The 16674-nt window shown below is 35.2% G+C and overlaps 2 protein-coding genes and 1 long non-coding RNA gene across 8 annotated transcripts in view; 1 reads left to right on the top strand and 2 right to left on the bottom strand.

Moving 5' to 3' along the window:
- Window positions 1-3219: 3219 nt before the first annotated feature.
- rh50 (Rh50-like protein) lies at window positions 3220-5884 on the bottom strand. The gene is made up of 2 exons (XM_083554770.1): window positions 5384-5884; window positions 3220-5283 (listed from the first exon to the last, which is right to left on the bottom strand). The coding sequence occupies exons 1-2, from the start codon at window positions 5828-5830 to the stop codon at window positions 4309-4311; spliced, it is 1422 nt and encodes a 473-aa protein (XP_083410896.1). The 5' UTR covers window positions 5831-5884; the 3' UTR covers window positions 3220-4308.
- Window positions 5885-7354: 1470 nt separating this feature from the next.
- LOC310733491 lies at window positions 7355-12931 on the top strand. Its single transcript, XR_014535764.1, has 2 exons — window positions 7355-11132; window positions 12790-12931. It is a non-coding gene; the product is annotated as an uncharacterized lncRNA (long non-coding RNA).
- Window positions 12932-14043: 1112 nt separating this feature from the next.
- slc12a5b (solute carrier family 12 member 5b) overlaps window positions 14044-16674 on the bottom strand; it is a 63950-nt gene continuing 61319 nt past the window's right edge. Inside the window, exons 23-26 of one of the 6 annotated variants that reach the window (XM_083554744.1) lie at window positions 16454-16668; window positions 16100-16114; window positions 15710-15843; window positions 14044-15044 (exon numbers count right to left, since the gene is read on the bottom strand). In XM_083554744.1, coding sequence (XP_083410870.1) covers window positions 14953-15044; window positions 15710-15843; window positions 16100-16114; window positions 16454-16668 — 456 coding nt within the window. In that variant the 3' untranslated portion in view covers window positions 14044-14952. Of the gene's footprint in view, window positions 15045-15709; window positions 15844-16099; window positions 16115-16436; window positions 16669-16674 lie in introns of all 6 variants that reach the window. The other 5 variants (XM_083554745.1, XR_014535753.1, XR_014535754.1 and 2 more) reach the window with 5 other exon arrangements.

Below are 16674 nucleotides of genomic sequence, written 5' to 3'. Positions count from 1 at the left end.
AAGGAAATGCTAATGACCTCCTAGGTTTTAAACGTAGCAGAATTAGAAGCCCTTTCAATAACAGCGGTGGACAGTAACGAGGGAAATGTAATTCGTTACTGTACTTAAGTAGCTTTTTCACTTATCTGAACCTTTTCTGAAGTATATCCAATTGACAAGACTTTTATTTTAACTTTACTACATTTCAAACATCTAACTTTTTGCTCGACTACTTTTTGCGAAATCAGTCAGTCGTTCCTTACATTTTTATTCGTTTAATTTATAAGTGGATGAAAACTTCTCATAAAGCACACAGCAAACCACCAATCGGTGTAGAGCGCGCACTCTGTTTTCAACTTGTTTAGTTTATCACTTTGTGGTATCCACTAAGAACAAACATACTGTTTGGTGTCAAATCAACAGCAAGCAGAAGATTGTGAGAGTAATAAATGATTGAAGAAAATCCTGACTCGAACTTGGCACAACACCCATTGGAGTTATTTGTGCGATTTCTATTAATAGACTGGTGTGATTATAGTAACGTTGAAGTCTTTTCACATAAACTGAGTTGATTACGCAAAAAGTCTTGTGACAAAAATAGTAGGAGTAACATTATAACCATAATAACTCATAGTACTTTGGATACTTAAGTACATTTAAAGGCAAATACTTTTGCACTTTTACTTAAGTTTTACTCAAATTAGGACATTTAACTCTTTCAGACAAGGAAAGACCATATCAAGGAAGTAAATAATAATAAACTCGACAAGATAATGATAAAACAATATGACTAACACACATTTTAAGTCTAGCTAGAACAGTTAGGGTATTTCTAAAAGCTAAAAAAATAAATGATAAGGTGACACTTTTTCTTTCAGAACATTAAACACTTACCTGAAGTACAGTATCCTGATGTGTGTTATTATTATCGATTATATTAACTTCAGAACGAGTGTGTCTACACTAGACTTTAAAACTCTGGGTGTATACAATTATTCCTTATCAGAAAGGACGGAAACAAACGAGCATAGAACGTGGATGATTTTTAGTTTATGTTTTATGTTTTAATACCGTCACACGCTATTAAAACGTCCTCTGTTTGGTTCGTTGCTATGGTAACCGGGAAGGATATTAGTGCGCACTGCGATATGCACCGTTTAATCGGCTGTCGATCTTCGATAAACCGAGTGTTGTGATCTCCTGGTCTCCTTGTCGGTTTTTTAACCGCGGTGGTGAAAAACCGATGGGCAACACAAAGTAGAGAATCCTCGACCCACGGTAAGAACGGTGAAACTAGCGTATAACAGCACGCGCATTACGTCATTAATTGTTGTGTTCAATTATAACATTTCTGTTCCATCATAATTGTGTTCCATTATACATAATTATTTCAAACGTTTTCAAATGTTTGTGTTTAGGTAGCCGTGTGTGTAGAAATCCTTGATCCTTGTTGTGGTGGAACATAATGATGGGTCGTTCATGCACATTTAATTTGAATGAGTCTTTGATGTGACTCAAAATAAAAAAATAAAAAATAAAAATAGAAAATAAAAAATCTAAATCTAAATCTGCTAAATGCTGTAAATGTAAAAAATAAAAAAAAGGGTTATTGCTTTTTATCTCACCATTCTGACTTTCAGAATTACGTGATGCAAACTCGCAATTGTGACCTTTTTCTCAGAATTGTGAAAAATAAATAAAAAAGAAGAAAAAAAGTCAGAAATGTTTATAACTCATTTGGGACACTTTTTGTCAAAGCACACAATAGCCTTCCTTTCTATTATAACATATGCAAATCGTAAAGGATTGATTGTCAGGCCAAAGAGTAAATATGGCCATACATTGTCTTCAGGAAAATGGCATACAAAGCTCTGTTCTGTAAGAATCACATCTCACATCTCGTAGTTCAATACGGTGCTTTGCTAGAAAGTGTTATAAACTAGCAATTGCGAAAAATGTGACTTTTCTGACTTTTTATAATAATAATAATAATAATAATAATTATAATTATATATATATATATATATATATATATATATATATATATATATATATATATATATATATATATATATATATATATATATATATATAAAGTCAGAATTGCAAGTTTGTATCACGCAATTCTGAGGAAAAAAAGACAGAATTGTGGGGTAAAAAGATAAAACGGGCTTCCATGGAACGCGCATGAGCAAAGGAAACAGTATTTTGTACTTTACCTGTCTACACTCTTCGTGATTCCCATAAACACCATGCAGTGCGTTACAAATGAAGCAGAATTGAGTAGTTTATCTCATGAGTCCTGAAGTCCGAGTTGTTCGGTTTTTAATCACGTGATTCCCGCAGACGCTACATAATGCAATAGAAAATGTTCCGATCTTGCCGTCGCTAGTGTGTGTGTGTGTGGGTGTGTGGGCATGAGAGTGTTTGAATGCTCTATCTGTGACATCTGAGCCCTGTGTGCTCTTAAATGAAAGAATAGCTGTTGAAATGGTTTATATAAACTGTACAATTCAGACATACTTTGTTTTACTGATACTTACTGATATTTACTTTACTACTAAACATTTGTTTTGCTGATGCGGCAAGTCTCAGATTAAGCACCAAAATCCGTCATAATTCACACATCCGGCAATTAAAACTGTCCGTGTGGAAACATAGCAAAAGTTCCGTTTGGTATCCTAATGATTTACATAATTTAAAACACCATAATTACTTTAAAGCATTTACAAGAATATTTAGTTTTTATGCATTATGTTGAGTATGGTTTCACTAAAAATTAACATACATTCGCATAAAGCATCCACATTTGTCCATTCCCATGTTGTTGAGGATTTAAAACGTGAAAAGTATTAATTTAAGGTACATTTATAACAGATAAAAATGTGCGATTAAGATGCGATTAATTATTTTTTTTTAGATTGTCAGCCCTATATATATATATATATATATATATATATATATATATATATATATATATATATATATATATATATATATATATATATATATATATATATATATATTTACCTTAGAGTTTACCTCAGAGTGGCCAGTTACAGTTGATTCCAGGAATTATAGTTAAGATATTACTTCTATCAGGGTGTTATCTTAGATAACACAAAGCCCAAGTTCAAACATTAAAATATACTTTTTTGTGTTACAATTTATGGTCAACTGTGAACAATAAGAGTTACAACATATAAACATGAGCAACTTAAGAATATGAGCCTTATTATATGATGTAGATAAAGAGGTCAATTATTTTTTATTGTTCCACTTATCTCATTTACTATCCTTATCACATTAATGTATTACACCAGTTACAATCAAACATTCAATGTACAGGAAAATAAAATTAAACAATATTGCTCTTACACTGATATTTCTTTAAGTTTTAACTTTACAAAACCCACAGACTTCCAGATTACTGATGTATTGTTTATACAAAGTATTTCAAAATCTTAGGCAAATAACGTACACGTATATATTTATATTTTGGCTAGTTATTAAATTTCAAAAATTTCCACCCATTAAACTAATTTTCAATAGTGTGCTTTAATATTGCATAATGTACACCACTATTTAAAAAGAAAAAAGTGCGGACCCCAGGACTATGCTTCATGGGCTCATGGGCTCAAACGTGGACGAGTTTAGGTACCTGGGCTCAATAGTGCAAAGTAATGGAGAGTGTGTTAGAGAAGTAAAGAAAAGAGTGCAGGCAGTGTGGAGTGGGTGAAGAAGAGTGGCAGGAATGATTTTTGATAGAAGGGTATCTGCGATAGTGAATGGGAAAGTTTTTAGGACTGTGGTGAGACCTGCGATGTTGTATAGTTTAGAGACAGTGACGTCAAATAAAAGACAGGAGGCGGAGATGAAGAGCTGAAGATGTTGAGGTTTTCGTTGGGAGTGACGACGATGGACAGGATTAGAAATGAGTTTATTATAGGGGGACCGTGCATGTAGGATGTTTTAAATAGGCAGATGTAGAGGACAGGGGGTATGGAGACGGATGCTCCGCTGTGGCGACCCCAATGGGAGCAGCCAAAAGAAGAAGAAGAAGAAGAAGAATTCAACTTGTTTTAGCATGTTACACAATTACCTTGAAACATTTAATGCATGTTGGAGAGAGAGAGGGAGAGAGAGAGAGAGAGAGAGAGAGAGAGAGAGAGAGAGAGAGAGAGAGATGTTTAATTTAACTTGAGATTAATAATTAAGGATCTGATTAAAACAAAAAAAGCTGACACATTTTCTTACCAATGCTAGCAAAAGAAGTGCTCAATTTAAAATTCAATGTTTTGTTATAATTGAGATAATCATAATATATTGCTAATTTGCATGTTCTAATGATAGATCTTTCTCAGTCTTAGTTATATATGCCTGTTCTGGAGGCATGTTAAAGAAAGGCTCATCATCGAAGCAGAACGCATCACTCGGGGAGGCCAGATATGGCAGCTTGAGCACAAGTCCTGTCAACAGACCCCCAACAATAGCTATTGCAATAGTGCTTCCTAATGCAACCACTTGAAACAAAGCTTGTTCTTGTGCGGTGCGTCCCAGACCCCCCTCTAGTCCTGGGATCAGTTTTTGCAGTTCCTCCAGCCTAGGGTCTCCAACTTGCGGTGCTCGATAAGAAAAGGTCTGGTAGAGGCTAGGGCCATATGTTTCTTCACCAGCCAAGAGAATGGCACAAATAGCAGCTAGTGTCGAGATAAGCCCTGTTAGGCCATGGAGATTGTGGATGCCACACTGGTCCTGCACATGCAGTCTTCGTGCCAGGAATGGGCTAAGGTACTTATAGCCCAGCATGCAAGCAATGCCACCCAGCATTCCTAGCACATAAGCTGCAACAGGTGAGATCATCATGTCAACTGAAGCACCAACAGTGACTCCACCAGCCAGGGTCACATTCTGTACATCAGCCATGCTAAACTTTCCATTTTTATTGAGCAAAGCAGAGAGGGCAAAGGCAGTTAATGTGGAGGCACTCAGCCCTATGAAAGTATGAAGAATGGCACGATGCTGGTCATCCCCCCTCAGGGTCAAAGCACAATTAAAGGAAGGCCAGAATATCCAAAGAAACAGGGTACCTAGCACTGACAGCAGGTCAGAATTATAGCTTGTAACTTCATTGGGGTGTACGTTATTGAGATCTGGTCTATACAAGATAAAGGTGACACTCAGACCGAAGTAGCAGGCAAACAGATGGATGAGTATGGAACCTCCGGCATCATTGATCTTCAGGTAATTAACAACTATCCATTCTGCAACACCAAAGATTGGAACCTCCAACAGGGCCATGATCTACAGATGACATTTTAGCTGTTAGTGATAATTCTAAAATTAAAATGAATGGATTGACAGAGCATAAAATGATAAAAGAGAAAGCTTTAATAAAACTTACTAATAGCTGCACAGGACTGGTCTTTCCCAGCACTGCCCCGAAGGAGATCAGTATAACAGCGCAAGCAAACTCTGCATTGATCAGGTTTATTACTCCCATGTGAATCTTCCCATTGTAGTAGAAATTGAAAAAACCTTGCACCAAAATCGCCCATTGAATAGTAAAGGTAGCCGTTAGGAAGTTAAAAACCATTCCACCAAATCCATAACGCCTAAGGAAGGCTAGAAGACAGCCAAATCCAATGAAGATCATCACCTGAATATCCGCTAAAAAGGTATAATCTTGGTATACGGCATTCTCTTTATGGTTTGTCATATTGTTCTGTAGTAGTGCATTGGTGTCATCATCATATGTCACAAAGATAGCATACAAGACTACAATCAAGACTTCCAGGGCAAATATGAGAGCAGGAAGCTGCACTCTCAAATTTGCAGAATCTTTCTTCATTTTGTTTCTTGCTTACTGGCTGTCTTCGAACCTTTTTGTGTTGCTGTCTATTTTAGAATGACTTTAGATTACTTGTGTTTTTATATCCTTTAGTCTGATAAGAAATGCAGTGACTATTGGCTGAGAATGTGGCGTATTCTCTCTCTGTAGTCTCCACAGTCCACCAATGGGTGCCTGCACTTTGGCCGCTGGTAACAAAGTTTATGAACACTCAGCAGCTTTTGAGCAACAGAATAGAGTGTAATATATATAGAGTACTTACATATACTGTATTGATTCTATTATTTAGTAAAGTATGAAGATGGAGAGGTACAGGCAGTTAATCTTTCAATATGATTGTGTGATAGCAGATATGTATTATTTGATGAGTTTTCATCGTTAAATGATTAATTAAGATTATTAAGAAGGCAGACTTTCTAGAAGCTTCACTGCAACCTCTAGTAGAGAACACAAGACCGATCTCAAAGTTATTATTAAAAGATTCTATCCAAGTTCCAACTTGGTTTATTGCCTACAACGTGTTAACACTACAAACACAGTATAATAACTTATGCATTGAACATGCCATGTCTATGGTCTAGTGTCTAAAATTCCTGATTTGCTTATTAATGAAAAGTTTGCATGCATGAATACATTTGGGTGTTCCTTCTAAACAAATCTAAATATAACAGACAGTGTTACTGCAATTATATTTACTTAATTCACAATGTGAATGAATAAACCTGAGGGAAATGAATTCAAAGAAGGACAAGCATGCAATTTGATGAATATGTTATTGCTGGTTAAAGACATAACTGTATCATGTACAAAGTTCATTGAGATTGTACCTTGGCGTCTATAATCAGTTCTTCAAAATGACCCATTTAAAGCCAACCAATTTTCTCTCTAATTTGGTCTTAACAATAATTTCCAGGTTTCTTCTATTAAATGATGCCTTTAACCTCGCTTGTGTGGAAAAAACATTTCCTCAGAGATAGGTGAAGGTGACCAATAATTTCATCACACTTTAAGGAAACTGCAAATTGCCCTCTTCTGTATACCAATGATTAGCTTGTGCCACTGCAACTGACAGGGGAGAGACTATTGTATCATATCTGCCTACAAACCCAGCCAAAGAGCATGGCCAGTTTTGCTGTCTTGTTCTTCTGCCTTGGGTGGCTGTTGCAAAGCGTTTTTTGATTTTATTAATGAAACACCAAACCTCAACCCTAATCACAACTCCACAACTGGTCACTAAAGAGGAATGAGTGAATAAATTAACCTTGATTTTTTTTTTTTTTTTTTTTTTACCCAGACTAAACCAATGTGAGTCGAGTCTTGTCTTCCCAATCTTCTTGGAATCAGTAATTTTTTACAACTGTTGAAGGAAACAGAATATATTTTTAGAACCGTCTTTTTTTAAATATGTTGGTTATTTCCATGTTATGGTCAGATGTCACTTTCTTTTTTTCATTTCCAACTGCTCGAAAGCGAAGCACGTTATTGCCAACACAAAAAAAAAGCCACAACAGTACGTGTAATAAAACGACAATTTTATTGCATTTGTGCAGACAACTCTATAAAATGGTCCAGAGAAACCATTAGCCATGTAATTAGAGAAGCATTTGACAAGGTAAAACAATAATCTCGGATAGTTACTTTTTTTTTTTTTATGTTATCATCGAACACAATAGAGAATATACATTTTTCTTTAAAATATTAGACTTGCATGGACATGGAAATAAAACAGCTACACTAGGATATAACTCTATAATAGTTGTATTTACAAAATGAAACTCCTCCATCTAGCTTTTCTTATTTAAACACACACACACACGCACGCATGCACGCACGCACACACACACACACACACACACACACACACACACACACACACATATGCACACACATACACGCACACTTGTACACCTTCATGCCCTTTCTGTCTCTATCGTTTTTTCTCACTTATGCACTCGTGCATTTAGTAAGATCTTGCTGAGAGGATAGAGAATTATAACAGAGAACACAAAACAACTATTTCATCAAACCTAACTGGATTACTTTACAAAACATATCGCTACTCTTCTAAGAATAGAAAACAAATGCCAGCTGTATAGAAATGCAAATTATCATTCTGAGTATCTTTTTTTTATAGGGTGTGAGTCTACGAACCTAAAAGCTAATACATTTAGTAAGCTGTGCATGAACAGGGCCTGGTAAGATTCTGCTGTAAACACCAACCCAAGGCTCAAATAGATATTTAGGACTTTTAAAAATTGAATAACAAATTCGTAACATTATTAATTCATAGTTTGAGCATGGTGGTTCTTGACCACTCGAAAAAAAAGAAATCCTATGTATCTTTACTAGAACAAGAGATATGGTCACTGGATCAGTTCTAACAGATCGAAACAATGCTGCGAGACCAGTGTTGAGGTTCTAAACCAAGCAAATAAAATTTGAGTGACTTCAGACTGATGATGACTCCAAATCAGGTCTTGCTGAAAAATCGATCCTCTAAGAGGAAGCCAATGGGTCTTTATTATATTTATTATTGCATTTGTACGTTTTTGTGACTCCTGAGTCACACAACACTGCTCTTCAACACTATACATTTATTACGCTACAGCTTCCTCTGCAACTCGATCTATTTGATTTCTAACTTACTCCCTGTAAATCTGCCATTTTTAAACAATCGCCTCACATTTTCCACAACGATCATGCATAAGTTTATAGCACCTTCGGGAAAATAAACCTGCAGTATAATTCAGCTCAAATTAACCGGTCTCTTTATCGACTTTGCTGGACTACCAGTAGAAAACTTCAACACTCTCATCTCGAAAGAAGGCTACAAGTCAACGTTGCATAATTTGCATGTGCTGAGAATGGAGCTGTAAGTTTCTGTATATATTTAGAACACTCTGTTCCCTAAAGGCAACTTCACAGCACAAGACAAGCGTGGGAGGATGAAATAGTGGGAAACAAAAAGGTAATGTAAAAAGCACACTTACAATGAAACCATTTCTAACATGCACCAAAAGAGATCTAAAATCATATCTAACTGCCACATCACAGTGCTTTACTTTGTTACAAAACAAAGCACTTCTCTAAAGCCATGGGCTAAAGATCAGACACAGATTAACCCTAGTTTTGGACTAAATTACATTTCTTTCATTGTTAGTCCAGTACTACTCTTGAACTGCTGCAAATCTGGAAGTAAAATCTGTGTAAAATAACAAATGTAGTTTATTAGCATGAAATGATATTGGAGAGCCCTTAACATCACTGTGAATTAAAACTAGTTCCAAATATTCCAAATATTCCATGTCCCTGACTTTGGTAACACTTTCCAAACAAATAATAACAATGTTAAGTTAAAAGTGTCTTACAACCTACCAAGAATTAGTAACTTTTAAAAATTTCCAACTTTATAAAACCAATAAGTATCAATAAATAATAGTTACTCCATTTTTCTTCAAGTAATTTTTTACTGTAATTATAAAGGTTGTGCGCTTGTAGAACATTGAGTTATAATGTGATAATAGCATTAAGTACACGACTATCAAGGAATTATTCGTAGCACATTATCAGGGCTTTATTACAGTGTTAGAAGAGTCATTACGAGCGTACAAAGAAGCTGATGATTTATGAAAATGGCTTCGTAGAAAGTGTTACCAAAACTCTGATGTTTACTTTTAAAAGTCGTGATTTGGTTTTCGACATGAACTTTGTGTTGCTATGTAAGAAACAATGTAAAAAAAAAAAAAAAAAAAAGTCTATCGCACAAATTCAACATTCAAGAGGATGAACTTGAAAGTTTTAGGTAGAAATAATGGGAACAGTACTCAACTCTTCTGTCTAGCTATGCAAGTCGTTGTTAGATGATGTAAGGTAGCTAAAATACTTTAAATAAATAGAATAAATAATAAATAATGCACATATACTAAGGAAATCTGCAGGGTGCGTTCCTTTAAAATGTTACATTTGAAATATTGTCCAGGTTTCTCTTATTACTATATCCGTACACTCTACTGTACGGCTTGTGACATGTACTGTTAGTATTGTGTCACAAGAAACTCGCCTCTAAGTGAATGTGACCAAAATCCAACAAACCTCGTATAACGCCCAGAGAGATTTAACACCCATACACAAAAGTCACAAGGATTTCACATGTGGGATCCACCCTGCCCTACAATCCCCCAGAGTTTTACACATTTTACACATGTAGAGCAATTGTTTTCTATTTTCACATGCAATTTAAAAAAAAGGTTAATTTCTGTTCATGTTTTTTTTTTTTGCACATGACAACCGTATATTACATGTCAGCTTTACATGATACATTTTGTCACACACATTTTCTTGCATTTGTCATAATTTCATGTATTTCTTTCCCCACAGAAGGATTTCATTATTTTCTCATGATTTTGATTCATTTTTCATGTGGTTTTTCATGATTTCCAAAGATTATTTTTCACAAATAACTTTAAGGATTAATTCCATTCTTTCACATTTGATTTTCTCACACCGTTTATCTCTTTATTTCACATATGTTTACCCCCCCCCCCCCACAATTCGTTTTATGATTAATTATATTTCCACATCTGAGGCATTGTATTTTTTATTTTTTGCAGGGGGATTTTTTTTCTCCTAATTTTTCTCAAATTATTTGTCTATTCTCAAAGATGATGTTTTAAGGAGACTTTAAATGTCATTATCTTCACCTATAATTTTTAATTAAGAGTTACATTTTTTAATTCATGACTTAATAGTTTTGATGTGATTCCTTTACACAATTTACTTGCGTATACCTATTAATTGATATTAAAAAGAACAAATGATAAATATATTTTACATGGTTTTCTGTCATATTATAATTTGTTAGCATGTAGAGCATGTGGTTTAAATATTATTTAATATGTAAAATCATATTATTTATGTGATGTCAAATAAATAATTGAATTCAGGTAAATTTCAGAGTGAAATGAGAATGATCACACATTACTTACATAATTACATGTGAAAACAGCAAATAAATAAATAAATGATGATCACCCATGATCATTTTAGTAAGGTTCAATAAGTAAAATTTACTCATACTCAACTTGGGCCAAGTTCAAAATAGCGATATATGAAGCTTGTAATGATGCTATTAACAAATGACTGGACAGGGAAATGAGCAAGAACTTTTTAAGGTATAGAGTTTCTCTTCTTTCTTTAGATGTTTAAGTCTTGGAGGTAAACTTGCAGACAACTATTTACAGAAAGAAGTGTTTTTTTCAATCAAACAGTTGATGAATATATATATATACAGTGAGGAAAATAAGTATTTGAACACCCTGCTATTTTGCAAGTTCTCCCACTTAGAAATCATGGAGGGGTCTGAAATTGTCATCGTAGGTGCATGTCCACTGTGAGAGACATAATCTAAAAAAAAAAATCCAGAAATCACAATATATGATTTTTAAACTATTTATTTGTATGATACAGCTGCAAATAAGTATTTGAACACCTGTCTATCAGCTAGAATTCTGACCCTCAAAGACCTGTTAGTCTGCTTTTAAAATGTCCACCTCCACTACATTTATTATCCTAAATTAGATGCACCTGTTTGAGGTTGTTAGCTGCATAAAGACACCTGTCCACCCCATACAATCAGTAAGAATCCAACTACTAACATGGCCAAGACCAAAGAGCTGTCCAAAGACACTAGAGACAAAATTGTACACCTCCACAAGGCTGGAAAGGGCTACGGGGAAATTGCCAAGCAGCTTGGTGAAAAAAGGTCCACTGTTGGAGCAATCATTAGAAAATGGAAGAAGCTAAACATGACTGTCAATCTCCCTCAGACTGGGGCTCCATGCAAGATCTCACCTCGTGGGGTCTCAATGATCCTAAGGAAGGTGAGAAATCAGCCCAGAACTACACGGGAGGAGCTGGTCAATGACCTGAAAAGAGCTGGGACCACCGTTTCCAAGGTTACTGTTGGTAATACACTAAGACGTCATGGTTTGAAATCATGCATGGCACGGAAGGTTCCCCTGCTTAAACCAGCACATGTCCAGGCACGTCTTAAGTTTGCCAATGACCATTTGGATGATCCAGAGGAGTCATGGGAGAAAGTCATGTGGTCAGATGAGACCAAAATAGAACTTTTGGGTCATAATTCCACTAAACGTGTTTAGAGGAAGAAGAATGATGAGTACCATCCCAAGAACACCATCCCTACTGTGAAGCATGGGAGTGGTAGCATCATGCTTTGGGGGTGTTTTTCTGCACATGGGACAGGGCGAATGCACTGTATTAAGGAGAGGATGACCGGGCGATGTATTGCGAGATTTTGGGGAACAACCTCCTTCCCTCAGTTAGAGCATTGAAGATGGGTCGAGGCTGGGTCTTCCAACATGACAATGACCCGAAGCACACAGCCAGGATAACCAAGGAGTGGCTCTGTAAGAAGCATATCAAGGTTCTGGCGTGGCCTAGCCAGTCTCCAGACCTAAACCCAATAGAGAATCTTTGGAGGGAGCTCAAACTCCGTGTTTCTCAGCGACAGGCCAGAAACCTGACTGATCTACAGAAGATCTGTGTGGAGGAGTGGGCCAAAATCCCTCCTCCAGTGTGTGCAAACCTGGTGAAAAACTACAGGAAATGTTTGACCTCTGTAATTGCAAACAAAGGCTACTGTACCAAATATTAACATTGACTTTCTCAGGTGTTCAAATACTTATTTGCAGCTGTATCATACAAATAAATAGTTTAAAAATCATACATTGTGATTTCTGGATTTTTTTTTAGATTATGTCTCTCACAGTGGACATGCACCTACGATGACAATTTCAGACCCCTCCATGATTTCTAAGTGGGAGAACTTGCAAAATAGCAGGGTGTTCAAATACTTATTTTCCTCACTGTATATATATATATATATATATATATATATATATATATATATATATATATATATATATATATATATAGAGCTGCATCCCAATAAATTAGAATATCATCAAAAAAGTTGATTTATTTCAGTGTTTTAATCCAAAAAGTGGAACTTGTATATTATAGAGATTCATCATGTTCATACTTTTCAGTAGTCCAACATTTCTGTGTAAATTTTTGGTCTTAAGAAATATTAAAACATTTTGAGATATATATATATATCTTTTGGAGTTTCACTTTTTGAATTGAATTACTGAAATAAATCACCTTTGTGATGATATTTTAATGAGATGCACCTGTATGTATATACACCTGTGGCACAGGCAATTGTGAATTTGTTTAATTCTTGCTCATTTCCTGGCCAGTGATCTGTTTGGAAGTGCATGGGAAAATATTTTGGCCTTATGCACTTGGCCTATTGTTTTTGCGCAGGAATAAACACTGTTAATACATTTCTCCAAAACAACAACTAAAAAATTTAAAGAACAGTCAAGGCAGTACTATTAATGTTAAACAGCTTCCTGCCTCTCTCATGTAGCTTGATGTGATTCTTATACATATATATATGTACTGTACATGTGGGAGAAAAGCAGAATCGTCAGTGCAATCAGATTCTAGTTTCTCCTTCACCTTCAGATTTGCACGAGACAGCAGAATTAAGTTTTTTCACTAGTCTACTCAGTAAACATTTTCTTTTTTGCATTTTTACAAAAAAAATAAATAAGAGGATATATGGATATATATATATATATATACTGTATATATTTTATATAAACTACTTCTACTAAGTAAATATAGAACAATAGTTGTAAATATTTGTGATTTGCTCATATATATATATATATATATATATATATATATATATATATATATATATATATATATATATATATATATATATATATATATAATATGACTAATGTAACATTTAAAAAATAGAGAATGCTCACTGTGCAGTGTGATTAGTTTTTTTGGTGAGAAAATGTTTGGCGCATTATTTAAACAATACAAAATGAATGAAGGTCAAGGAAAATGCCTCATTAGCTTATTTGTAGGAATATAATCAGTGTTTCTCTTTCACCTAAGAGAGAAAGGTCCTATTTAAAAATGTCTTTTTTTTTTTTTGTTTTGTTCGTATGGCACACATTGCACATTTCAGTGTTTGGCAGAAGCTGGTGATCATCATGGTATTCATCCAAAACTGCTGATGATGTAATAATCTTTTGTGTAGATAAATATTCACAATATACAATAAATTGGAACATTTCTTTGTGTTCTTTTAGAATATTTTCATCTTTTTTTTTTTTCATTCACTATAGATACATTTAATTGATAAAGCTTTTAATGTGGTGCTTTCTTCTTTTAAGCAATAATATGAATAATATATTTATACTGCAATATGTACATACTGTATCTCTTTGCGATATGCTGATGCCATCAGTATCGTTCGCATTTTATCTCTATCTGTTATCAGTGTAAATACTATGAAAGTCTGAAAGCTGAGATTTGTGTGTTAAAAATATAAAACTGCCTTCAGGTTATTATCAAGTTTCCAAGAAGCTTAAATCCCTGTTTTCTGTTTTAAGCTTCAATATATTAAAAGTGACCACTCATCACACAAACACACACATACGCTCTGTCTAAACCATTACTTTTCTATATTTGGACACGTCCATGGCACTGACACATGGACAGCTACATGGTTCGGCTCTCTGAGCACACACACACACACACACACACACACACACACACACACACACACACACACACACACACACACACACACACACATTCTGTGGTTTGATTCAAAGTGCTTCTCGGGCCTTACGACGACAACACTGGAAGACGTTTTCAGAAGCTTGATAATGAAACCTGCTTTTGCCTCAGCATTACAGTATCAGGGTGTTCGGCTGAGTCTAACTTTGGGATATCAGTCATGTGAAACTCAACTACATATCTATTTGCAAAATAAAATAGAGTGGGAGTATTGTAGATAATTTCAGACGAGAAAAAAAAGAAAAAAAATGCCAAACTAGAGTAATGGTTAAGCTGGTGTAACGATGAGGTCTCTGATTATGTAGTGCAAAGTAGTTTGATATGTGCTGGGGCTCTATTGCTCATGGCAGAGTCTGGGAATGCTAAGATGCTGAATGAGCAACATGGCATGAAAGAGAGACTTCACAGGGAGGATGTGTTTTTGTCCATTAGGAGTAGATGGTAATGACCTCACGGCCACCGCCACGCACCAGGAGGACTCGATTGAGACCTTCAGTCAGGACCTCGAGGAACTCCATGTCTGCAAAACGAGTGAATCAAAGAGTATAACTTCTAGCACAGGCTACAATGTCTACCATTCCTAAAATATCTTTTCAACAACTGAGGCAAACTTAACCTAGAGAAAAAAAAAAATAATATATATATATATATATATATATATATATATATATATATATATATATATATATATATATATATATATATATATATGGCTATATCATTATAAATATACTCAAACTGTGTGTAATCAGGGAATGTAAGTTATGCTTATGATAATATGTCAGTTAAATCAGGGGTCCCCAAACACCAGGTCGTGGACTGGTAATGAGCCATGGATCCTTTGGTACCAGTCTGCACAGACCATTTTCGCCTATATTCCCTGTTTCAGGCATATTTTTTTTTCTATGCATCAATAAATGAAGCTCCCACTGATTATGCATTATATATATATATATATTTTTTAGAGGACATCTGTGAAAGTGATATCTGCATAAATTGCATAAGTAGCACATGCACTTATTGTCTTGCTCTACTCTCACACTGTTGTGTATTTGCACATGCCTTGTGTACATGTTGCACCATCGTCCTGTAGAAACATCAACGTATATGCTAGCTAAAAATCGCACTTGGCTTGATTTTTCACCAAATCTTTATAAACATCTGTTTCAATGTAAGAAAGGATACAGTTTTCTTCTCCTTTGCGGTTTTTCGGAGGCCCAGGCATGTTCAGCAGGACTAACTTTGCGTCTTGCGACTTTTTCACGATCACTTCGTTAAGCTTTTGCGCGTGGTGCATGCGCCTCACGTTGAACTGGTTCCTGCAAAATACATGAAATAACTTCAGATATCCGAAGCTTACTTAAAGTTTTAGAGACGTTTTCAGCATGGACAATGCTTCTTATCTGCTTTAAGTAAACGCTTTGGGAAAGTGCTATTAAAGCAGTATATTTCTGTAAAATATCCTGCTATATAATATAGATCTTGTCCATGTATACGCTGAATCTGGTCTTATATCACACTGTATATGGAAAAGATGTGTGTAAGGGTGTTAGGCTGACATGGAAAGGTACTCACAGGTTTTCCCATTCCCTGAAGCGTGTCCAGAAGAGAACAACAGTGCATTTAGAGCTTATAACATAAAATATTTCAAATACTATCTACCAGAATCATAATACATTTACATTTTGTATTATTACATTATTTAAAATCAATTTTTGCCGGTTCTACATGTGTGTGGTATTTGACTAGATTTTTATTTTTATTTTTTTCATATTTGTAATTGACTTTGTCAGACTGGAGCCAAGCTATACATCACTATTTTCATCTGTCAGAGGTGACTGCCTTAACATACCATTCATTCTGTGTCCTTAACTGCATAATCTCTTTAGGGCAGATATTTACCATAAAAAACTAGTTTAAATGACTCACGGCTTTATGTTAAACATGTCTTTAGTTGTCTCCGGGTTAGCCGCAGATGGATTCTTTGACTTGTCTAAATCGTCACTCCAGGTCATTTGCACCTCCTCACTAGGACTCATGGCCCCTTTGTCTGTAGGCATCGGGGAGACAGGGCTTGTCGGGGTGGGTGTGGCATTCTTACCTTGGATGAGCTGTATCTGTCGGAAAAAGGAGAGACGGATAGACTGAGA

The sequence above is a fragment of the Silurus aristotelis genome (assembly GCF_946808225.1).
Source record: "Silurus aristotelis genome assembly, chromosome: 11".
In the NCBI taxonomy this organism is placed as follows: domain Eukaryota; kingdom Metazoa; phylum Chordata; class Actinopteri; order Siluriformes; family Siluridae; genus Silurus; species Silurus aristotelis.
The sequence above is the reverse complement of the archived record's forward strand: the minus strand, read 5'-3'. Positions and strand labels throughout refer to the sequence as shown.

Coding starts and splice junctions, on each gene's coding strand:
- rh50 (XM_083554770.1), bottom strand. CDS start 5,830: ATGAAGAAAGATTCTGCAAATTTGAGAGTGCAGCTTCCTGCTCTCATA. Junction 5,284..5,383: donor CCAGTCCTGTGCAGCTATTA/GTAAGTTTTATT, acceptor TGTCATCTGTAG/ATCATGGCCCTGTTGGAGGT.